This window comes from Vanacampus margaritifer, chromosome 11 (assembly GCF_051991255.1).
Source record: "Vanacampus margaritifer isolate UIUO_Vmar chromosome 11, RoL_Vmar_1.0, whole genome shotgun sequence".
Lineage (NCBI taxonomy): Eukaryota > Metazoa > Chordata > Actinopteri > Syngnathiformes > Syngnathidae > Vanacampus > Vanacampus margaritifer.
In genome coordinates, this window is record NC_135442.1 from 5417507 (window position 1) to 5443146 (window position 25640).

Here is a 25640-nt window from a genome sequence, read left to right on the forward strand (position 1 = left end):
TCTCGAGTTCTGTCCGGTCTTGTAGGCTCATTTGTTTGTCGCCTTTGTTCTTATTTCCCGGTTGTCGCCGGCATACCATTTCCTTCCTGAGGCAGCTGGCAAATACAGTGGCCGGGAATGACTTACATTAGCTTTGTGCATGAACCGCACTTGCTTGGATACACTTGCAAAATGTAATATTTCAGAATTTGTGTCTTTGTAAAGGCAGAATTGTCAGAGAAACTGTTGTATTATTATGTTTATCAAATGCTTACAATGTAATCAAATATGTTCCCTCGATGAATAGTAATAGAATAAATTTCCATTAATGGGGATGTAATACTATCCATCAAACTGTCGAGACCATGTACACCAGGGAGTATACATTATGCAGGTTATTTGTTGCGCTGTAGCCTAGCCTTGTCAACTATGCTGACAGTGGCAAAAATCTTCTTAAAGACATTTATACTGCTGAGTGCGAATCACATAAATGGATCCTAAAAAATCCTTGTGACCTCACCTCATCACTGATGCAATCGACAAAGCCTTTCAAACTGTTACATTTCACAAAGTTTGTTTTTTTCCATTTTAGCTCAAAAACTTGCCTTCTGGCACATTTCTTGCAGAACTCTGTAACGAGCTCAGTTCGTTTTTGCTTCATTTTATCAAGAGAACGATGCCAGCCACTTCAGCGCCACTCGGGGTGAGCTCTGCTGAAGTCACCTTTGGGCCCGTCACACTAACCAGACGTCCCTTTGGGGGATAATGGATGTCTTTCGGTGTGCCGAACTGTGAAAGATCTTGCGATGCTGCGGAAACCTTTTTGAGACAGTTGCTTTGATGGGCACCGAGTGAAAATTTCAACACTGTGCTTCACTTCACTTGAATGAACGAACACCTTGCTTGCTTGCCTTTTATGAGTAAGGCCACTTTTTCTTTTTCTTTTTTAATCGATCCCGATTCACATTCCGCCTGAGAAACTGACTAAACTGTGAGCCTTGGAATGCATGTCCAATTAAAGGGGAAGTCAACTTTAAACACTTCTTCACAATAATACACTATATGTGACCTCACTAGTCTAAACATGACATTCTAATTAATATTACATTTATGGAATATGATTTATGCAGCAAAATCCAGCCCTTTTTATCCATCTCAGGGGGCGGTCATTTTGCCATTTGCTATTGACTGAAGATGACATCACAGTTGCTCAGGGCTCAGGCAATGACCAATCACAGCTCACCAGTTTTCTGAAGCTGAGCTGTGATTGGTTGTTACCTGAGACCTGAGCAACTGTGATGTCATTTTCAGTCGACCGCAAGTGGCAAAATGGCCGTCTTTTGTTATTGATAAGAACTGACAGATTTTGCTACTTAACACATTATTAACTCTTTGACTGCCAGACGTTTTCAGAAAAGGGATGCCGTGGGTGCCAGCCGATTTTAAGCATTTTGACTGATCTTTCAAGGTCCATAGAAAATTATGTGTTTGGACTATGGAAACACACATACTACCAAAAAAAGATTGGACTCTCATCTTTCATCAGAAAAAAAAAGTTTGTTTCTACTTTATTCCGTTTTTCAGTAATCCACAATAGAAAATGGTTAGTTTCACCTCTGTTTTGAAACAAACGTCTTTTAACGTCTTTGGCACTCCTCCATAGGATTTTGCTAAACGTTATTTAACGTTTTTGGCAGTCAAAGAGTTAACCAGAATACCATATTTAGTGCTCAAAGACAGAAAAAATTGTTTATGATGACATTCCTCTGTTTAAAATAAAATCAGTTTTTTTTTGTTTTTTTTTGCAATAGCATTATTGGGGAAAATACACGTTACCAGTGAAGGCAGTTCTCAAAGAGCATGCATGCGTGAGTTCAGTTTTGACTGTTAAGCATACAGTTTAGTTTAGTCACAATCTCACAGCTGTGAAGTGTGGAAATTGCCGGAGCCTGAGGGTATAATGGCAATATGTCTGGCTGTTAGAAGCAAATGAATCATCAATCACGTCACACACAAAAACACAAAAGCGCCGCGTCTGTAATGCTTCCCCGACTTGAGCAAACCCCGCGGATAATGGATTATGCGCTTAGTAGATCAATTAGCCAGGAGTCACACGCACAATAAGACGTTTAAGTCACAATCCATCTGAATCGGAATCGAGCATAGCGAGTGTTAGCTATGACGTAAAGATGGCACTTGTAACCACTGCTGCCGTTCCATTTATTGTGTAAAGGTGATGGACTGTTTCATTGTGAAATGAAATGTAACAAGGTCAAGAGTCCATCCTGGGGAATGTCGGGAGAAATGGGATCATGGTAGAACAAGGTGTTCTCTGATGGCCATTGGATGGGGGGGGGGATAATGAGCTCAGGGTGTTTATATTTCGTCAAGATGCTTTTTAAATCTAAAGCTGCGGGCGCTTGTAACGACCTCTAATCGTTTTGTATCACCTGTTTCTTTCCGACACATTGTAACTAAATATGTTGTTTCCCTCTGCTTGTGTTTTCTTGTCTTCACAAGCTCTCTCTGCTCGGTATGACGACTCAGAATAAAGCAAATTGGAATTTGTTCTCTCAACAGGGGGGGCAAGTCTCGACGTTTGATTTATTTGTCACATCTGAGTTTTGAGATAGATGGCTGATGCTGTCTCCTGAGTATCATCCCCCGCACATTCATTTTCCGATACATCTAATAATGTGGCTGCGGTGTCGTACACTCGATGTGACCACTCTTGTTACGGGTGGTCATTTCAACCTGCCGACTTTTCAAACCAGATATTATATTTTGATCTCATACCACACATCTCTTGAGTTTGGCTGGAAAATGTTGGTTTCGGCTCAACACAGTGCTGTCTGGAATTGTAAATCGAGCATTTTGTGTCTTTCTTTTTGGCACATGGTTGGTTTTTATTCAAGGACAAGCTGTTTTTGTGTTTCTCTAATTCCATCCCACAAAAACAAAACAACCATTCATTGGTATGTAGCCATATTTTAGGTACCGTTTTCTCATCACACTGAAGTTTTACCTAAAGTAAGCAATGCTATGTTTTTATTGTTTACAATCCTTCAGCTAAATTGGAACGTATTTTGAGTTAGAACCTAGAACTGAGCCTTTTAGCCACGTTGCCACCAAGTGGTATGATTTAGCTCAGTTTGCATCATGTAAACCAGACACACAATTCCCACCGCGGGGTACGTAGGCGAGATGTTGTTGTCTGCTACACTAAACAGTGTGACATCATGCCTTGCCAGCGTGTAATTATGCCTGTGAATCATACGAGTTCAGTGACATGCTGACGGCACCTGTTAAGAAGCGCTGCTATGAAATCCTCCAGCTCTCATTCTGTTCATTCAGTTCTCTGTCAACTAATGAATGGGCAGCAGTGAACGGACAATATTTGTAGGGGGAGATTGGGACCGAGCTGAATAATTAAGGCCACCCCCAGAACGGGGTTTGTTAATGTGTATAGATGCCACAAGATGGCGACAAAGCATTTAAAACAGAAACCAAAAAAAAAAACACCATTCATCTACCATGTACACGATCATGAATCCATGTCACATAAGCAACCATATTCACAGAGGCGGCAAATCCAGGTCCAGAAAGTAAAAACTTTGCCACAGTTTGGCTTTAGCCCCTTGTGCTAGCTAGCTAGCTCCCTAGCAGGTAAACAAAGCACCATGGGAGCCTTAGCTAGCTGGCTAGCACCTGGGGCTAAAGCCAAACTGTGGCAAAGTTTTTACTTTCTGGACTTGGATTTGCCACCGCTGCGTATTCATTATATTAATATTCGACACAAATAATCTTCCTTCACATGATACCACTGGCATCCCAATGAAGAGATATCGAAAAGGCGGTATCATTTGAATCGAGACAGATTGACTGAATTGAACTTTGAGTCCTAAAACCACCTGCACTCTTAACAACTAGCCACATGTTTGTTGTTTGAAGCGTGAATCCTGTGCTCGTTGTTGTGTAAACCAAACATGAATTTAACATATGGTTGAAATTATTCCAACAGTACATTGCTGTTTCTTGATGAAATGCACTCAGAACATGTGTAGTATATATTTTTTTCTCCCACTTTAATTGGAACTATGTGACTCTTGGATAGGATGTGCCTGACCAGCCGTGGATGAAGATCGGTCGGCGTTAAGAGTTGCGCTGTAGAATCTCATTTGGATTCAAACCAAGTCAAGTAAAGCTTTGTTTGTGTGTTCACCAGCAAGACTGCCTTGAGCTCTGACCAGCTGTATTTGTTTCTGTATTCCGACTGGCCTCGTGTGTGCTAACAAGCAAGACGGCGGCAGCTCTCGCTCCAAAGTTCCCTCGGGCTATGAGAATGCTGCCGCTCATCGTGCGTTTCATGTTGCACATCCATAGAGGGCACTGTGAGTCTAACTTAGCCGACGCTCTGCTTTTGACTCTTTCGTTTAAACCCACATGGCAGTAGCCTCCCTTCTCTTGTCACCGCCCCCCCCCCAACCTCTGCTGTGGGTGATTGCGGCTCCAGTTCAAGGGGTTTGTTTTATCTGATTCCAAGGATGCTTTTTTTTTTTTTTGCAAAAGGAGGGAGGAAGTGGTATTAGTTGCGGTATTAGGAAATGGTTCTCATCACCATCCTGCCTTATCTCTCTGTTACGTCTGGGTTCCATATACAGTACAGTCATTCCATTGACAAGAACATTTTAATTCCATGACTTTCATAGTATTTGTGTCGCTTTTAATTGTTGCTCATCTGTCTGGACGCAAGGTTGGTGTGCTTTTTCATATCTAGCTCCTCCTCAAGAGTTGTTGGTTTGATGGTATAGTATTTAGTCTAGCCTGCTTGCTGAGTTTCCTGCTAGTGTAAACACCTCATCGTCATTCCACGTCGCAAATATTTGCCACCAACTCAGTGCATTAGCCTAATCTTTGATGTAGCACGTCGATCGAATATCGATGGATTTTAAAGCAGTGCAATGTGACACAAACATCCATCTATCTATCTATCTGTCTGGTGTCCGTCCGTCTGTCCGTCTAGTATATATCCATCCACCCATTCATCATGCTAATACTATTGGTGCGCCTCACAGACAGTTTTTTTTTTGTGTTGAATAATTGAACTACTAAATAGCCGTTTATGGAACAGGGGTCCATTATTATGTTCAATACACGCTATATGCATATTTTTGGTGCTTTAAGGGCCTTTCCAGTTTGATTTATTTGCTGGCATTTTGTGTTTGTGGCATCTATACACGATTACAATCCCAATTATTTTCAGGGCGTCAATTATTCATTGTTTTTGCCATTCATGCAAACTCCACAGAGGAAGGCCAGAGCCTGAACTGTGCTAAAAAAACACAAACAGTCACTTAAAAAAAAAAAAGAAGAGAAAAAAACAAAGTGAGGGAATGCTCTGACGTTTTTTTTTTTTAATTCCGTTTCTTTGGTCGACTTTATTTTATTGTAAAGCAACATATTTGCTGGTTGCACGTGAGCAATTAGTTAAAATTTTAGGGGCACAATGCGTCAATTTGGGGGCAATATCAGCCCTGGCTAAAGTGGTTATTATGCCCATCCTTGAAGATTTGAAGATGTGGTTGAGGAGCTGACACTTTCTTGTGCTGGTCTGGGATTTTCTAATTCTGTCATGTTACTAGCCGAGGGAACAGAGCAGTCATTTGACCTTAGCTACTCGCTAATGACTCTCGTCAAAGCCCTGTACGACTGTCCCAGATCTACCCGCCCCATAACACCTGCGCTTGAATCTTTTCAAACGTATCCTCACGGCGATATAGGAGGGCATACTTTTGTAGGGTAGCTCAAAGGAAAAAAAACGCTAGACTGTTTGTTGTTCCTCGCATCCCCAGCAGTGCATGTGTGTTCAATCTCTTGTTAAAAAGAAGAGAAAAAAAAGTTCGCTAAGAGGCTAATTGCTGCGGTTTCCTGTTGTCGGTTAAATTCCCAGAGCAGGCTAGCACCGTTACCGGGAGTCTCTAGCCACGCAGACAATTTCTGGGATTGTCAGACAGGCCAAAGCTGCTATCGACACTGTGTGTGTGTGTGTGTGTGTGTGTGTGTGTGTGTGTGTGTGCGACAGTGTGTCTATGTTTGTGCGTGTGATAGTTTTTGTTAGCACCGGAGTATGGCAAAGCCAGTCCAACTGAGACACCACCACCTCTCATCCCATCTGGAACATGTTAATTCAGCAATAACCCTCTCTCCCTCTTTTTTTCTTTCTCTCTCTCTCTCTCTCTGACGCCTCTCGTCTTGGCTTTTCTTTTTCCTCTCCCTCCTGCCCTCTTGTTCACTCCCTCGCTCTCGCTCTCCCTCTCACTCGGTCTCTATCTCTCTATCTCTTTGGTTCACGCCGGCAGGTCCAGTCAGGAAGCCCAAGTATGTGGAGAGTCCCCGCGTCCCTTCTGATGCCATCGTTTCAGCGCTGAGGAAAGTGGGCGAGAACAAGGAGTCAACCCGCAATGGTGAGTTTTAGCTTTGAATCTCTCATTCATTGATTGCTTTGCATTCTAACTTTTGAATTAGAAATACAAAACAGCAGCGTACTTACAGTACTTGGATCCTCATCATACAGTTACATATGCCCCAAAAGCTAAAGTAGATTTTCAGCCTTAAACCGGTCATGGGGTTTCCACAATGCAAGGGCCTGTATCAGTTCCAACATGAATGGTCCATGGAACCACCACAGTGTGTGAGGCCAATCCCGTCATGCAACCCCTTAAACAAACACCAGGGTGCCGTGTTTATTTGAAAGCGCGTGTTTGTATTACAGAGGAGTCCATTTTCCAGTGTGCGGCGGGGACGCATTGTCTCGCTCAAGCGCTGCGTTCTCTCACTAATGTCATGACTTCAGTAACTAATTTCTCAGGAAGTGCGCATGCACATGTGGTTTTGTTTCCACGTTTTTGTGTGAGGTAAGCCTTTATGGTTACGGCGGATGCGCCAACGTTGAGCACAATTTGGAAGGTGATGCTGGTGGACTTCTAAGCAACTTGCAAAACAAATAAAAAGTTAGGCCCTCGTTTATAGTGGGGGTTAGGTTCCAGAACTCCATATGATAGACACAAATACACAACGTCGTGACCATATTACATATTTATTTTATTATTTATACACATTATGCATAATACCAATACAAAATATGCGTGTGAGGTGTAGGTGTTATTCTTGTCCTCTTAGGTTTGCCAAAATTCTATACTGTACTATCTGTGACTTTGCATGTGTGTGGCTTTTAAAAGGCAGAGCCTGGCCTGGTGAGTGATGTGGGAGTCAGTGAATGAGAGTGTCGAGTTGGCGGGCTGCAAACTGTGAACTAGCTATCCCGTTAGCCAGCTTGCGTGTTGAATGACTTGCCGTCTGTTATGACCATGTAAATATTGATTTTGTTACTATTTGTTGAATAAAGTGATTGAAAGCAGTGGCTGGGTCATTTGTTGACCACCTGTGGAGGGATTAGAATTCATTGTAACTTGCAGTGGTTGGCTGAATTGAATTAGCTAACAATGCGTGTGTGTGTGTGTTTTTCATCGTAGATATGCAATTGTGTAAGTTGTGATTTGTGGTAGACAGTTTTATTTAGTTATTTATTGAACGTTCAAAGCTAAATCCTGCCATGTAGTGAATAAAAAATACAATATAAAACTTCAGTGTTTAATAAAGGTACTGTAAAACTAAGCAAAAGTAAGAAAAGTAAATGTAATATCCCCATATAGATGATTTTTATATCCCAATAATGTACAGTATAAATATACAGTTATGTAGTATTTCCTTAAAATAACACGAAATTAATGGCAATCTTTTCCCTTTTCTTATGATTCCTAAAATACATATTTTATAACGACCAGACAATAAAATGAATTGAATGAAGGAATTGTCTGGTGCAAGCATCTCCTCATGACTTGATAACGATCTTGATAAATGGATGTATGCATTGTACACATTGTGTCAAAGGGCGTTCGACTTTGGATACTCTTCTCTATTTATATGTCCTCCTTTGCGTCAACAGCTGTGTGTGTTTGGAGCAAAACTTTGTTGTGATTTTAGCCAAAGGAGGCTCACATGCTCCCTGCAGGTTGTCGTAACGATGCGGGCAGTGTTATCTTCGAGCACGAGGCATCTTTAGAAAGTGGCTGCACATGGCGCGTTCTCACAGAAAGTAGCGACTGTTACATACCAAAGCTTAAAGGGGCGTGTCTTGACATTCAGCTCAGTTGTTTGGGCTCGGAGTGGGGCTATCAGCAGATAGTGGAGGCGGGATAAACGTTACCTCATGACAGCTGCATGCTGTTTTGCTGGCACTCTTCAGGGAGATACTGTAACTTTTGGGAGCTCCAGATTTTCTTTTCATGGAAATATGGAGACGTTTAATTGGAGTAAGGTAAGTCATTGCGCAATGTTTTTATAATGTCCCTTTTTACAGGGATGTGATTTTTCCGCTAATTCGCGGAATTCCGCTTTTTTTATCCCCCCCCAAAAAAAAAAATCGTGTTTTTTTTTATTATTTATTTATTTTTTTTATTATTATTATTTTTTATTATTTATTTATTTTTATTTTTTTTAGTAGTTCATTGTGTATGCACATGACTCCGACAGATAACATCTTCTGCTATAACAAAGACATTTGTGGTATGCTCTAATATGAGTTACTTTTCATTTGGTCATGATATAATTATTTGTTCATGCTCCCCCCCCCCCCCCCCCCCCCCCCACTGGGCACTGCCCTGGACCTAGCTGGGTGCCAGCGGCCCCCAGACCCCCGGCTAAATTTTCAGATAATTTCACTTTGGTCAAATCACATCCCTGTTTTTATGATTCATTGAAAGTTTTTTAGCGCCACACTGTCTGGTAATGTGAGGTTTGTACATTGCTGTATGTTCATGATTTTAGAAGTGTTTATGTACTTAATTGTTGAGTTCAGCTTTTGCAGTTGTTTGGTTGTCTTACTCCGAAGCAAATCTTCAACTTGAGACAGATTTTCCCATAAATGTTTGGTGGGAATTACATCCTAATTGGTTAACCCTTGAGGCATTTCAATTAGGAGGTTCTACTTATCTGACTTACTGTAAGTCACAGAACTGAAGAAAGGTCAGCAAGCGACCTGCGGCCTATTAAAGCAGCCACCTGCAGCTATTAAATAAGCGGAGCCCCCCCCCCCCCCCTCACAAAAGTAGTTTACTGCTGGGAAATGGCAGCAGCAAGTAACTTATGCTACTCTTTATGCGCAATGAGGTACTATATAAAAGCTAATGATGTTGAATTGCAACTGTGCAGCTGTAATACGCGCATAATTGCAAAAAAAATAATAATAATCATTTGTGGACAAAAAATTTTTTTTTGTTTTTTTTTTTGCCAAGGTTGCCCTTTGTCACCGATTCTGTTCATAACTTTTATGGCGTAGCCGAGGCGTTGAGGGGGTCCGGTTTGGTGGCCTCAGCATTGCATCTCTGCTTTTTTGCAGATGATGTGGTGCTGTTGGCTTCTTCAAGCCGTGACCTCCAGCACTCACTGGAGCGGTTCGCAGCCGAGTTCGAAGCGGTTGGGATGAGGATCAGCACCTCCAAATCCAAGACCATGGTCCTCAGTCGGAAAAGGGTGGAGTGCCCTATCCGGGTCGGGGAGGAGGTCCTGCCCCAAGTGGAGGAGTTCAAGTATCTTGGGGTCTTGTTCACGAGTGAGGGTAGGTTAGAGCGGGAGATCGACAGGCGGATCGGTGCAGCGTCTGCAGTGATGCGGACGCTGTATCGGTCCGTTGTGGTGAAGAAGGAGCTGAGCCGAAAGGCAAAGCTCTCGATTTACCGGTCGATCTACGTTCCTACCCTCACCTATGGTCACGAGCTGTGGGTCGAAAGAACAAGATCCCGGATACAAGCGGCCGAAATGAGTTTCCTCCGCAGGGTAGCCGTGCTCTCCCTTAGAGATAGGGTGAGAAGCTCGGTCATCCGAGAGGGACTCAGCGTCGAGTCGCTGCTCCTCCACGTTGAGAGGAACCAGTTGAGGTGGCTCGGGCATCTGGTTCGGATGCCTCCTGGACGCCTCCCTGGGGGGAGGTGTTCCGGGCATGTCCTACCGGCAGGAGGCCCCGGGGACGACCCAGGACACGCTGGAGAGACTATGTCTCTCGGCTGTCCTGGGAACGCCTTGGGGTCCCGTCGGATGAGCTGGCTGAAGTGGCTGGGGAGAGGGAAGTCTGGGCTTCCCTGCTAAAGCTGCTGCCCCCGCGACCCGACTCCGGATAAGCGGAAGAAGACGGACGGACGGACGGACGTTTTTTTTTTTTTTGAGGGTTCTTGTATAAATTGTGTTTCACAATAATAAAAGAAAACTCATCGTTATGGAAGGTTTATAATTTTTGCAGAAAAATATATTCCCGCACAGCTCACGCGGGTCTGCCAATTGCTCAGAAGTGCAATAATAGAGTCCCGGCTGCACAGTTTACTATTAAAGTCTTCAGGCAAGGACAAAACACAAAAACATTAAGCGATTCTCTGCGGCTTTCCACTTTCATTGAATGTCATGTTTTGACACTGTCGATTTGTGGAACAAGGTTAGTTTTTATACAAAAGCCAAAGCCTTGTAAACTCTTTTTTTTTGAGTCCTGAATGATTGAAGACGGCGAAGCGTCTTTTTGTAGAGTTGCCCAACTTGAATGTAGAAGAAGCTTTGTATAAGACATTAAAAGGTCCAACAAGGAATGATGAATGTCTTTTTGACCTCTTGTCACTTTCCCGGGCTTACTGTGTTATCTCACTTTATTTCCGGCCACACTCGCGTATGATTACAGTTTATGCGATGAGGTTGAATCCATTCATTTCTTTGTGTTTGAGTCTGGTCAAGTTTCCAATTGTTGTTGTCGCGGCAGGCAGGGCCGAGAAAAGGAAACATGTGTTTGACCTACAGTAGATTTGTCCCACGTAGCTGTGTCTTTGAGAGGGGGATCGAGTTTCCAGAGTATGTGCGTGTGAATGTGCTTTTTAATTTTAGGCATGCGCCTCAGAGTGCATTTACATTTCTTTTAAACGCGTGTTTGAGTGCACAGGTGGCTTTCTAACTGCCGGGCAACGGTTTCAGCTGTGCTCTCGCAAGCGCTGTCTCCGTCAATCAACTGTGAACGTAAGGGCCCGTCAATCGTGATGCTCTCTCACAACTTCCAATGAGATTCGGGCTCAAACAAGTACTTGTACTCGGTCTGAAAAAAGTATTATGGGTCCATTATTCCTAACACTCAATGAATGGTATGACTTAGTAATGCTTCCATTAAATGTGAATGCATTGATTTAGTTCTTGCTCTTCTACCGTTAATTGAATTTGTTCCAAACAGAGACTTATTTTATCATATTTGTGGATTCATGTCTTGTGGATCCCATGATGGAAGGAAACAAACTTTTTTTTTTCTAACCTGCTTGTTAGAAAATGGAGACTGTGGTCATCTCCATCCGTGCATTTCTGATTGCACCACCAATATAATGCAATATGTTTATTTCACTGATTCATACGTCTTCATATTGATGGATTTTATTTTTCTATGTAGGATTGAACGTCTGAAGCAGCTGTGCAAACCGTTTATAAAAGACTGCATAGTTGTCAAATCATCATCCACTGTCACTTCTTAGAACTTCTAATCAGCCTTAATTCCATATCTCGCATTCTGGAATGAATTATGTACTGTATATTTATAGCAGCGCAGATGAATGGGCTCTAATTTCTTTCGTTTTTTTGGGGGGGGTTAGTGATAATTCAATGTCTTGCCGTGGCCTTTTAGGTTATTTGTTGATATTAATTCATGTCTGATAAGTTTGGCTGCAAGTTTTCTCACTTGGTGAAGGTTTTATTATCTCCGCTGCTTATTTTAGCGGATCAAACACAACCATCGTGTCTAATGAAGTGTTATTTGTCTCTTGTTGGGCCCGACCGATTAATCAGTTGACCGATTTAATCGGCCAATATGAGCTCTTTTAAAATCAGCCCATCTTTAGCTTTTTTTTCTTCTTTTTAACTTACATATCAGTACAATAGAGAAAAAAGTAAAATATCTGCCGATTTTTGCTGACCCCCCCCCTCTGTTATAACAAAGTAAAACAAATACTAAAGGACAAAGTATTGTAAAACAATTAAATGTTCTGCCTGTAATTTATATCTTTATTGTTGTAAGGGACCAAAGAGGAAGTTATTTTATTCATTAAATATTTGTTTTAACTAATTGGCCATTTATTCTACTATAGGAATTTTATTTTGCCAACTATCGTAATCGCCACCTCAAAAAAATCAATATCAGTCTCAATTCAGATTTTTATCAACATTTAACCTATTTATGGCATAACGTGTCACCGGGCGCCATTTTTGCTTGCGCTAACAGACATGAAAGTGCGCAGTAATTGTTCCAGGGGACTCATCACCTGGTAGCTTTAAACTCAAAAGGAGGAGGGGCAGGATGCATGTTCTCATGGAGGCTTCATTAAAGCGGCCCCACTCTTGGGCTCGTGAAACTCCAGCTGCTAATGAGCACCGGCTGGATTGTACTCTCTGCAGGGAGAGTTGCCGAAACAGCTCTTAGGAGCTTGCGTATTCCCGCCTTTATCCTCCGTCCGTCTTCATTCTTCCGTCATTGCGACGCAACACATTTCACACACGCTTGTAAACGGTTTGTTTTGTGTTTTGGCTCTCACACGTTCCTTAGAATTACTAGAAACTAAAGCCATTCTGGTTTTTTTTTTCATCTCTTAACTATTTGACTGCCAAAAACGTTAAATAACGTTTAGTAAAATCCTATGGAGGAGTGCCAAAGACGTTAAAATACGTTTTTTTTTTTTTTTTTTCAAAACAGGTGAAACTAACATTTTCTATTGTTGATTACTGAAAAACGGAATAAGGTAGAAACAAACTTTTTTTTCTGATGAAAGATGAGAGTCCAATCTTTCATTTGGTAGTATGTGTGTTTCCATAGTCCAAACACATAATTTTCTGTGGACCTTGAAAGATCAGTCAAAAATGCTTAAATCGGCTGGCACCCACGGCATCCCTTTTCTGAAAACGTCTGGCAGTCAAAGAGTTAAAGAATAGTCAAATCTAGATGACTAAACTAAATAATATAATGTTGTTAAACCAGTCTAGACAGTCATCTTTCAGGCCGTATTGTGTTGTGGAAGCGCCATAAAGGAAAAAGATTGCCTCTGTATCTGCTAAATTCACTTTTGATGCAACTTTTATTGCCAAATTTCTACATTTCATTGTGGGCAAGACAGAAAAGAGGAGCTTCAAATGAGGGCTCTCACACGGGGTCAGTTTTTTTTTTTTTTTTTTTTTTCCCCTGTAGAGCTCAGTATTGTTCATTCGGTAATTTTACCGATTTGACATGTCATCATCATTGTTCTCCTTTTTTTTTTTTTTTTGAATGTGGGTGATTATGCGTGCGTGCGTGTGTGTATTCATTAGTTCACCTAAAACCTATTAACGGGGTCAGTTAATAACCGGGATTCATCAAGACGAGAGGAGTTCATTAGAGCCTTTAAAGGCAATCATACCCAGCCTGATGTTTCATTCAACTTGGTGAACGGTCGAGCACGGTCCATTTTCTGGAAGATGCCGCCATCCCAAAGTCTGTAAATCTCACGTTCATTTATGCTTCGGCATAATTGTGATGTCGTCATTCTGCTGAAGAGAATCCATAAAGAGATATGCGAAGGCTTCTTCTGTCCTTGTTGAGGTTGCGGCATCGCTTGCATTACTTCCGTCGGTGGTCACTTTTATTACGCTCGTATATTAATGTGATATATTTACGTGAAGGCCCTGGCCATCTACACTTTTGTTTATTACGCTAATTGTAATGCTGCAGCGGTAGATCCTACAGCATATCATGTACTTTATTTTATAACTATAAATATTCCATTCATTATTGTTTAATGTTGGACAATATTTGAAGATGCTACTTTTCACTTTTACTTGAGTCATAATCTTCTTAAAGGAACAGTACTTAAATACCGTTTTTGATTACTTACCCACCTCTGGAGCCCGACCCATTGAATAGTGTCAAAATGCACAGTTATCACTCTCAGTTCAGTCTTTCAAATTTCAAGAACCATCCACTTTAAAAAGCCGGCAAGTTATTGAACATAAACAAGTTGGCAACTAAAGAGCAGCTTTTCTCTTCAAGGGCATTTTCATGCCCAGCGTTGCATGTGTGAATCTCGGCTGAATTACTTTTTAATTCGTGGAATTTTCTGCGGCTACTCTGCCACTGGACAGGCTCACGTTTAATCAAATTCACTGCCAGCGGCAAGTTGAAGAAGAAGAAGACGGAGGGGTTTCAGAAGAATGAGCAAATGAAGGCAAAAAGGGGGGGAGAGTTGATGATGGAGAGCAGCGTAATAAGCTTGTGTTCTTTGGACGTCTGCCTCCGTCTCTCTCCTCCCATCTGTTCTTCTGTCTGATTTGTCTTTCATATTCCGTACTTGAGCAGCATACACGATGCAGCGGATGGAGATGATAACTTATTTGCATTGGCTTTCTGCCTGAATCTTAAAAGCGACAGTAAGGAATATATACACTTTTTTTCCCCCCCAAGAGCTACAAAAACCATCTGCTGAATGACGTCATGATTTGCAGAAATTTTTTGTACTCAACAGCAATAAGACTAAGTGACTCCTTTTAAAGAAAAAAAAAATCATGATCATAATAATAGTAATAATATAGTTGTCCTGTCACCGTTTTCATTTTATAACTTGTGGTATTCTAAAGAAGCAGACTTGTTTTTCTTTTCGTTTATTTTGTATTAGACACACAAAGGTAACAGCATCTGTATTCCTATTTGTATATCCACCAGAATCTGTTCTCCCTCGTCTCTTATAGTCCATCTTTTATTGGTCTTCTTTCTACATAGTGCCCCCTAGTGTTCTGATGGAGACACCGCATAACTAATAGGCCTTGTGCTACAGACTACATTTAAATGGAGTGCGGTCAGGTAGCCCCGGATGCAGAGTGCAGTTCGAGGTGTGCCGCCACGTCGGGGGGGACTTAAACATTTGACTCCACCCACGCGGAGTTTTCAAAAATGGTTTAAACAATTATTTTCCAACAAAATGTGCAGATTTAATGATGTGCCGTTGTTGTTTTTTAAACACATGATGGAGCGTCAACAATTACAAACACTCAACCCTCAGTCAGCCGAGGCCGGCGCTAATTAAACGGTTTGAGGAAGTTGCACCTGATGCCGTGTCTAAAGTGCTTTGAGGGCCTTGTAAGGAGGAAAAAAAGCGATGTAAATAAAGTACCATTTACCCGAGTAAAGTGTAGTTTGAGTTCCATTTTTAACACTGATACTAGTGCAATACCCTCAGAAGTGTTTAAACAGCAGAGTTAAGTGAAATTTGGCAGAATTTAACATTCAACTTTCAACGTTTAATTTTTACCACTATACAGTGTTGGAGTAACACCGGTTAAGTGTGAAAAAAATAACACTTTGATAAGTGTCAGATTTACACTCATTGGTGTGGACTCATATAAACACCTTTCTAGTGTTAGATTTAACACTCTCAGTGTTAATGTAACACTAGGGATTTTGCTGTGTACTAGTACTGTACTTTGCATCGACACGTTAGCTAAGTTAACTTCAAGCCTTAGTTGCTAGCTATGTAGCCACTGTCTGGCTAATTGTTGCTTGTAATCAAAAGGCACAGTGTTAGATGTGTGCTTAAATGATTTACATTTATGCATGATTTCTTGTTGGATTTGCATGACAGTGAACAAATAATGGACACTATCCAACATTAAAGTTAAAGAGACCGATTTGTTTTTCACTTATTAGCATTACGCTAATTCATCCTGTCTCACAGTTGTGGGATGCGGCTTGTGTAGTTCGAAAAGCTCCACTGTAGACAAACTCTATTTCGGAAATTTATTTTTGTGTACCATGTTTGTGAAACTATTATTTTGGGGTCGAAAAAAAAAACAACACACGAACAAACACTTTGCTGTGTTTCAGCAAACCTATGTCCACTCATTGATATTCAGAGGTTTCCGTGCGTGAGCGCTGCAAACAGGCAGAAAGCCCTGGAAAGCAAACACACACTCACACAGTTGCTGTCACACGCACGCACGCACACACACACACTCCAGTGCTCGTCCTCCCTCTCGGGGCGTGCGGCACCTGATTAGCAGCTGGATGGTGCAGAGCACAGCATTTGGCAGCGGCACTCGGGGGAGCGGGGCAGGCAGTGCCCCCAGTGAGAATCGCGCTAACATTGAGTCTCTCTCTCTCTCTCTCTCTCTCTCTCTCTCTCTCTCTCTCTCTCTCTCTCTCTCTCTCTCTCTCTCGTGTATCTCGTCCTCCAGAGCGGCAAGTGGAGAAACAGCCAAGCTCCTCCTCCTCCCCCGCCACCCAGGAACTGATGACAAGGCTGGGCTTCTTACTGGGAGAAGGCATCCCGGGTTCGGCGCGCATACCTATGGATGACAAGAATGAAAAGAAGGTATTTGATTTTTCTCCCAACTCCTCCCCGCTTGTCCGGGGCAGCAGCTGCGTCCGCTGCTGCGATGCGGAGATAGATAGAATGAGAAAGAGAGAGATGGAGAGCGAGCGAGCGAGAAAGAGGATGAGAGCGGACTTGTGGCAGTGGTTTCAGAGGATTTTGTATTTTTTGTTGCCGCTTCATTCCTTTTAACCCCGCTTTGTATTATCTTTGGATGGGAATGTAGTGTAAGTGCCTCCTCTTGACTTTTATCCGCTCTGGCAAACAAATGTTTGAGATTGCTGCATTTAGCTTTATTCCAGTACCGGCTTTTCAGTGTTCTGTGTGTGTTAGTAACTTGAGTGCTGTCCCAGGGGCTCTTGAGTATGCAACAACAGTGTCTGAGCCCGGGTCCAGAAATAGAGTTATGTTGGTGGTCATGAGCTTCACTTTGTTTGGCTTCGCTAATTAAGAGTTGTGTGAGAAGCACATCATACTCCCTGTTTTTTTGGCGTCTTTATCAACAGTACAGACAATTTTTGAAACAGGAAAGCGTCTCGGATCAACTCAATGCATATTGACATAAGATCAGGGTGGGAAACGGAATGTTGTTGTTGTTGTTTTTTCGAAAACTAAGAGCTGAAAGATTTTTGACTTTTTAACAGATTCTCTGTGGTAAACTATAAAAACTCGTTACAGCCTCCCCAAAAATAGGTATCTGTAATAATCTACTTCAAAAAACAGATTAGTGACGTCATTGAATAGATTGTCAAGAATTAAATAGTTTTTGCCACATTTTTTGATATAATTAAATAGACATTGTAGTGCTCCTTCTGATGTGTGCGCTTTGGCCACCAGAGGGCAGTACAATACAAACATAGTCAGAGCCGTATATAGAGAGAGTTTGGCCAACTCGGTTTCAGCGTAGTAACGAGGCGTCCATATGTCATGTGACCAGCAGTTGACCAATCACAGCTTAGTACCGCTGGTCACATGACATATGGACGCCACGTTACTTTTCTGACCAAACTCTCTCTATGTACGGCTGTGGACATAGTTGCTTATAACGTTCTCTCACGCTATTTGTCTGTCTGTTAGCTTTAAGCTAAACGGACTTGTTTGCCGAAGGTGAAGCTATATATGATTGCTTTATACATGCAATGCTGTTTTTTTTTTTTGCGGTTAGTTTGACATTATCAACAATCACTGCTACTACGTTTTAACAAACCATGACTCATGAACCGAATGGTTCGAGCCGCATTGCTTAATTGCAGCTAGTTAGAGGTTGATTCTGTCTCAGCGAAGGGAGGTTGAGCTACATCCACGCTTTAAAAAAATAACATTAACTTGTTGATTGTTTAAGAAGTCATTTGAAAGATCAAAGTAGCAGAATTACATAGTTGTGTTATCTATTGTAGGCTCTCTTTTTTAAAGTTGCTAAATAACATAAATTACTTACAGATTTGGGGGGATGCCTGCTTTTCAATGAATAGCGACAATATTTAAAAAAAAAATAAATAAATAAAAAGTGCCCATTACCCCCCATTTTAGAATTATTTTTATTTTATTTATGCAATGTACCTTTATTCGTCTTCTATACAATTCATTGTGATTAGGTTTAGTAATCCAAGTGCTGTGCCCTGTGATTGGCTAGCGACCAGTCTACGCCTCTTGCCTACAGTCAGCTGTTATAAGCTTTTGGCTCACCCGCGACACTTTATAAGAATGAGCTCCATAGAAAATGGATGGATGGGATGCATTGCTGAGTGTTGCACATTTGGAATATTCAAACGTGTTTGTGGCGAAGGACAGTGTTTTGTGTGTCGATTTAGAATACTTGTCAAAGGCAACGGTTGAACTGGATAACCCGCGCAGATTCAGATTGTTATGGTTGTCGTGCAGCTGCTGTATGGTTGTCACACATGCTCAGTGGCCTGGGCAACGTGCCATTTGTACTACAAAGAAGATATTTTTCAAAACACGTGAATTTCTCTCGGGCCGTATTTGGGTTCACAAGTGTGTCATGATCCTGTGCGGGAGCTTCTGCGTGTTGTTCTCGCATGATCTCAATCAGTAATGAACTTCATTATTCACCATTATTATCATTCGAACACTCATCATGTCCTTAATTTAGCTTCCAAATTGGCTTTTGATTGACAGCGCTTATTAGTTGAGGTTTAGCAGCTGTGGAATAATTCACCAAAACCTTGATTGGTATTATATTATTGTGTCCCACCAGTGGAATTTGTGGGGTGGGGAAGGGGGGGGGGGTGCATTTGGATGTGCTCAAGAGATGTTAGCCCATCCCAAAGTTGTATTTGGATCATGTTCAGATTGTGTGTGGTTGTAGCATATTTCCATATGGACCCAAAATGTTAATGAAAATGTGAAGGATTTTTGGAAGGATTTGTTTTTCTCACAGTCCTGACTTACCTGCAGTACTTCCTTTTTTTGGGGATTAATTTATTGCCTAGAAGACTTTTTCAAATGTTTTTATTTATTTATGAATATTTACTTCAATTACAATTAGATTTATCCTGTAGGAGCAAAACTACATCATGAAATACTCCTAAACAAGGTTTTTTTTTTGCATGCAATTTTATCAGTAAAGCACTAAACACTTTTTCCCTTTAAAGGGGAAGTCAAGCCCCCGACAAAAAAAATTGGACAATAATTTGCATGTGACCTCACTAGTCTAAACATGATATTCTGATTAATATTAGGTTTGTAGAATATGAGTTAAGCAGCAAAACCCAGCCGTGGGCGGCCATTTTGCTACTTGCTGATGACATCACAGTTGCTCAGGTCTCAGGTAAGAACCAATCACAGCTCAGCTAGGGCTGCTCGATTATGGAAAAAATAATAATCATGATTATTTTTGGCATGATTATTGAAACTATTTATTTTTTGGTACAAAACAAGAAAATGGTTGAGCCTTTAAAAATATTAAGACCATTAAAAAAATAAAAATAGAAACACTGTAATTATGTAAGTTCCTTTTGGACCAAACAGAATTTAAAATAATATATATTCATAATAATATATATTATTTATGTTGTCAAAAACTTGAAGTTGAAGTACAGCATGCGCACTTGTGCAGTAGATCAATTATTTATTTTTTGGTACAAAACAAGAAAATGTTAAAAAAAACAAATAAAAAATATTAAGACAAATAAAATTATTTGAAACACTATAATTAGTTCCTTTTAAATGAAACAAAATTTATTAAATTAGTTATTTAAATTTTTTTAAAAAGTGCAAATGTATAACAATTCCAAAATTTGTATTAATGATCTTTTTTGTAATTATTGAGTATAATAATTGTAATTGAATTTCAATTAATTGCCCAGCCCAAAGCCGTGATTGATCATTGCCTGAGCCCCATTGACGTCATCTGCAGTCGACGGCAAGTGGCAAAATGGCCGCCCCCTGAGATGGACAAAAACGGCTGGATTTTGCTTCATAACTTATATTCCACTAATGTGATATAAATCAGAATGTCATGTTTAGACTAGTGAGGTCACATATAACATATTATTGTCAAGAATTTTTTTTTGGGGGGGGTTTGACAGGACTTTTTCATGAATCATCTCCATCATCTCTCCATTGCAGGAATATATAAATGCTGCTCTGTTCATTTTCTTCTGCGCCAAATCATACGCTGCATCCTCCACTGCTGCATCGGGCTGCATATATTCAGAGTGTTAGTTGCGGGTTAGTCCTGTTGCATGCTAAGTTTTTTTTTATTTATTAATACCACAGTTACTCTTACACATTTTGGGTGATGTGTCCGTTTAGTCCCCCGAGGTCCGCCTCTACTACAAAGTTTCATTTCATTTGGATTACTTGTTGGGATACATTTTTGCTGTCATTTGCTGAACACGTTCCCGGTTCAAGACTCAACCCCCCCCCCCCTCCTCTTCCCCCCAGTGCTCTGTGACAACCCAGGGTATCAGCCCCTGCTCCACACTGACCAGCAGCACGGCGTCGCCCTGCACAGACAGCCCGTGTTCCACGCTCAACAGCACCACCAGCCGACCCCCCCTCAGCCGCGCCAGCCCCTGCGGGACCATCACCAGCCCGAGCTCCACACTGGAGAGTAAGGACAGCGGAATCATAGGTAAGAGAAGCTGCGTGCTATTGTACACGTGCCTCAAAAACGTCGCTTATTTTTCTTCAAAGGAATCATTTCAGGCCGGTGCGGGTTTTTTCGCTCTTATTTTGAAGCAGAATTTCTCGTTGTGTTTTTCAGTCTGCTTTCGTCCTGCTCTGTTGCCGTTTCATTGATTTTCAAACGGCATGTTGAATATAAAGCTGGAGAAATCACTAGCAAACTTTACCATCACGTGACTGGGTTGCCTATTACCACCCTTTACGAAGATCGGCGGACAAAGCGGGCGGTTGGTCCGGCAGAGCAAAGAATTACGGCCCCGAAACCGTACGACGTAACACAACAGTTTGCATTTTCAATACTGCAGCGTCTCCAGTCTTCAAAGAGCACAATTAGCATGAGTCTGTCATCCTGTCTCCCCAGAGCGATTCATAGCAGGCTGATAAATAATGGATGGCGCCTGCCATATAATGCACACCCGTCATGGCAACTGGCCAGGAGGAGACGTGCCGTCGGCTAACATTTATCGTTTGCGTGCATGGAGCGTCCTCACTTTTTTGCGTGAAATCTTGTGAGAGGATTTTTTTAGGACGTTTGTGAACATGGGAAAACAAAACAAAGCTGGATTGTTTCCAGTAGTCAGATTCTTGATTCTCGCGATTACCGGTTCTTACCCTTTTGATGTTTTACTCTGAATTTCTAAAGCACATTAATCCGACTTTATGATGCTAAAGCTCCTTGGTGGGAATTACACAGACTTTGAAATATAGTTCCGATCCGTTTCATATTTAGACAACGGGAGTCAGACACCTACAATTGATCCACAAACATCTCGATGCCATGAAACTATTGATCTGGTTCTGCGTGACACTTTGGTCCTTGACTCACAAGTTTGGTTAGTGTGGAAGGCTGGGCTGGCCTTAGAAGATTAAAGGATTTCTTTTCATGACCTGTCTGGACTCACCAGAACAATGTGACATAAGCTATGTGAAGTTGTGCTTATGACCGCCACTATAGCACAACTCCTCCAGGCAGTGCTTTTCTCCTCATTACAACAATGGCAACATGAATTTGGAATATTAGCGATGTTAGCCACGGATGCTACATCGGTGCAACAACTAATCGACAACTAATCCATTAGGAAATTAATCGTTAGTTATTCTTGATCATTGATTAACCATTTAGATTAGAAGTGTAAAAATGAATCGACAACTATTCTAATAATCGAGCAATCGTTTGGAGCCATTTTTTAAAATTTAAAATGGTCTAAATCCTCTGGTTTAAGCATATCAACAGTAATTGTTGACTCATTTCTGTAGTCCTTCAAGAAAGAAGACCGATTATCTTCTGTTTAATCAAAATCAGACATTTGCAAACATCTGTTTTTTACGTTAGAAAACAATGACCGAACCTGTAACATAGTACAACAATAATCCGCACCCCCCTGATTCACTATACGAACACAAAGTATGAAATAAAGCCCAATCACTGGTTAATAAACAGGAAAAAAATGCTTTTGCTATACACTTTAATGCAATATTAAAATGAATCCGAATAGTTGATTAATCGATTGGATAATCGATAGATTAATCGATTCTAAAAATATTAAATATTGAAAGCACTAGTTTAGATTTTTTTTATTTTTTTTAAATTGTCTAAATGCTCAGAAATGCAGCTTCCAAACAGTAAACATTATTATAAAGATTTCTGTAGTCCTTGATAGAGGTTCAAATCCCCGACAAGCCCCCAATGCTATGTTATGTTATGCTATGCTATGCTACATTACGATACGTTACGTTATGTTATGTTTGTGCATCAGTTTGAAATAATGCCTGCTTCTTGAAAAGTGATGGGAAAAAACTTTTTTTGTCTTATCCGAGTCATCAATTAATGGAAAAAATAATCGACATATTAATCGATTACTGAAATAATCATTAGTTGCCGCCCTAGTTGGTAGCACGGTTTATACATGTTGGAAAGTTGCCAAACACGAAATATTACCGGTTTGTATATTTTGAAACTAGATCTTATGATCTGATTACGTTTGTTTACTCCTGATTTATCTTGAGAGCTGTCCATTTCCTTCTTTTTAACTTTTCTTGCTAACCGAAATAATCCCGCTGAGAAAATTATCAGTTGGACTGCGCATGCGGAAATGCTGCTGTATCCTGATGACATGAAGTTATTTTTTTTACAGATAGTTGTTGAAAAAAATGCTCAATCTGTTACGCATACACAAATTCTTCTCCATCTATCTGATTCTAGCCACCATCACCAGTTCCTCGGAAAATGACGATCGAAGCGGTTCCAGCCTGGAGTGGAGCAAGGATGGCAGCCTGAGAGGCAACGGTCGCCATGGCCTGGCGCAGACCATGCGGGCCGACACCTGCTCTCCTGTGGCAGAGGAAGACTCCATCGGGGCTTCCGCCACGCCGGCCGATAACGCGGCCAGGACGGACCAGCAGCACGGCAGCGGGCTAGCGGCGGCGGCTGTCGGACCTCCGCAACAATCGTGCCACACGTCTGAGGGACCAAATCAATACTCGCAACAATCATCCTCTCTTCTGATGATGCCCAGGCCCAACTCTGTAGCAGGTAAAAGTCTTTTTACTTCCATTTTGGAGCCAACATCAAATTTGCCACTTTGCACTAAATGGTACGGTTTAGTTCTGTTTGCTACGGTACGGTTCAGATTAGGGATAGACCGATTATCGGTGCCGATATATAAAAAGATGTTCTTACTTAGTTTTTACTTGTCGCAAAGACATTTTGAACATATTCAGGCAATTCTGCAAAGATCTTTTTCAAACTATGATGAAAATTCCCCCAAATTAGCCACATTCGCATGCATTTGTCGCTCAGTGGAATACAGGAGCTTTTCATTTATGGATATATTTCAATTTCCACTTCATAAAAGATGATGCTGACACTGAGAACTGAGTCCCTACACATTTAATTTTTTAAAACAACAACAAAATGTTAAAATTAAGAAAATAATTTTATTTACAATAGAACATTTTAGGGAGCTATTTATTTGCTTAGTTTTTAATTAAATTAAATTAAAGCACCCTGCAATTTTTGTTAGAATTTTTAAACAAAGCTGTCAATATATTTTAAAATTAATAAAAAAGAATTTTTTGCAAATTTGGATGCTAATATTTTCTCTTTTACTGCAAATGAATATCGGCTTGAAATATCGGTTCTCGTCTTCCTTGACCGCTAATAATCGGTATCGCTAAGCCATATTGGTCTATCACTAGTTCAGATCAATAAATCTTGACCAGGGTGTGTTGGCAAGATGGTGATAACTGCCAGCTGTATTTGTAGTTTGACATCATAGCAGCCTGACAGCGAGTTACTTGCCAATAAATGTAATAAAGAAGATATAGCTGTCATAAATCCATCCTGCTGTCATAATTACTGGCATTACAAGCCCCTCCTACTCTGCATGCCAATCAAGCGAGTAAACAGACGTGGCCAAATCTATGCCGTACACTTGGTTAAAACAGTACATGAGACCCAGTAGCCTAATAACCTTGCCGCACTTTTCTCTCGGGTGCGTTCAAGCGTAGCTGCGAGATGACAAGTGGCTGAAACGGAAGCACGTTGGAACTTCTTATGTCAGCAAATGCGACAGGATGCAAAAAACAGACGTGCAGATGTTAAGTCAATGAAGACGCGCTATAAGGATTATGCATATGTTGTGTGTTCTTCCAAGCCACTGTGTGACTTGATCTGTTCTGCATTCCTGCCTCCGAACGTCCCTTTTATGGCCGAGTGCTCCATATCCACACAGCTGTGACAGTTGATATTACACCCCCCCCCCCAGTCCCCCCCACCATCGCTCTTCGGTCAACACCAGTGCTCTCTCTCGCCACTTCCCTCTATTTTTGTCATTACTACGTTTGACCTTGGGGTTTTGTTTGCTATTTTAGCGTATTTTAAAAAGCTCCAACTCATGTATGGGGCCCGTAGAGATCAAGTCATCACAGGCTGGTTATGGTTTAGCTTAGCATCAAAAGAGAGGAGCAAGGGCCACCCTGTGAGAAGTTATTATTCTGTGCTGAATATGGGATAATTGTTTGATTCTGTGTGTAAGTGAATTATGGGACTGCTGGAGGCTAGTTGGAGCGCTATATAAAATATCACGCTTTACATCTCAGTCCACGCGAGAAACTGGCTGCACACGCTAAATATGACAGGAGTGAAAAGTTAGACGGAAGAAATAAAATAACACTGGAAACTAAAGCCCGACTGATTAAGCGGCCGCCGATTATAATCGGCCAGTTGGGCCAAATGGCCGATTATTTTCCCCTTAAAATGTTATCATTGAAGAAAACCGACGTTTCCGACTCTGTGAAAGAACCCTGAATGCACCATTTTGTTTGCGTAGCATTAGCAGCTAGTAAGCGTGTCTTCTTCTTCTTCTTTTGTTTCACAGATCACTTGAATCTGTGCCCGCATTGCAATTATAAGGTTCGTCCTTGACTGACTTTTTGTGGTCCCCAGAGTCCTGAACCTTTTTTTTTTTTTTACATGTCTTCTTGACATTAATAAGAATGGCGCGGTCACGTACGAGCTCATAAAGTGAGCAGGCCAGGAAACATCTGACAGTTCACGTGTGTGGGTTTGTGCGCTGCTTTCTTTATGTGTGCGTATTCCAAGAGTTTATGGGCTGATGTCATAGTTATGCAGCATTGCCCTCGAGGGTGTACATTCACAATTCACACCTCCAATTTTACGTGGTGCGACAAAGCCCTCTGGGAGGAAATCAAGGACATGGGAAGACTGCTTCATTTATACACAATTACTATGGGCTGTATTAAGTTTCAGTTGGGACAAATTGTTGTTCATATTGAGCATGTTTTATCCTAAAGCAATGGGCTTTTTGCACAGAATCTCCCACAGTGACAAAATGTGGCTTGGTCTTTTCCGGTTTTGAAAAAATTGCATTGTTTTATATGCACACTTGCACACAGACCTGAGACGCGATTACATAGCAATAGCATAAATTAAATATAATTAACAGGGGGATGCAAAAGTAGGTATGCGGTTATTTATGAACAAAAATACGTACAATACTTTTTTTTTAAATAAACAGAAAAAAGTAG

The 25640-nt window shown here is 41.2% G+C and overlaps 1 protein-coding gene across 2 annotated transcripts in view; it reads left to right on the top strand.

The window, feature by feature from the left end:
* Positions 1–25640, top strand: part of tanc1b (tetratricopeptide repeat, ankyrin repeat and coiled-coil containing 1b) — a 98514-nt gene that overhangs the window by 33954 nt on the left and 38920 nt on the right. For both annotated transcript variants that reach the window (XM_077580141.1, XM_077580142.1), the window contains exons 4-7: positions 6339–6443; positions 16303–16439; positions 20349–20538; positions 22795–23124. In XM_077580141.1, coding sequence (XP_077436267.1) covers positions 6339–6443; positions 16303–16439; positions 20349–20538; positions 22795–23124 — 762 coding nt within the window. The remainder of the gene's footprint in view (positions 1–6338; positions 6444–16302; positions 16440–20348; positions 20539–22794; positions 23125–25640) is intronic.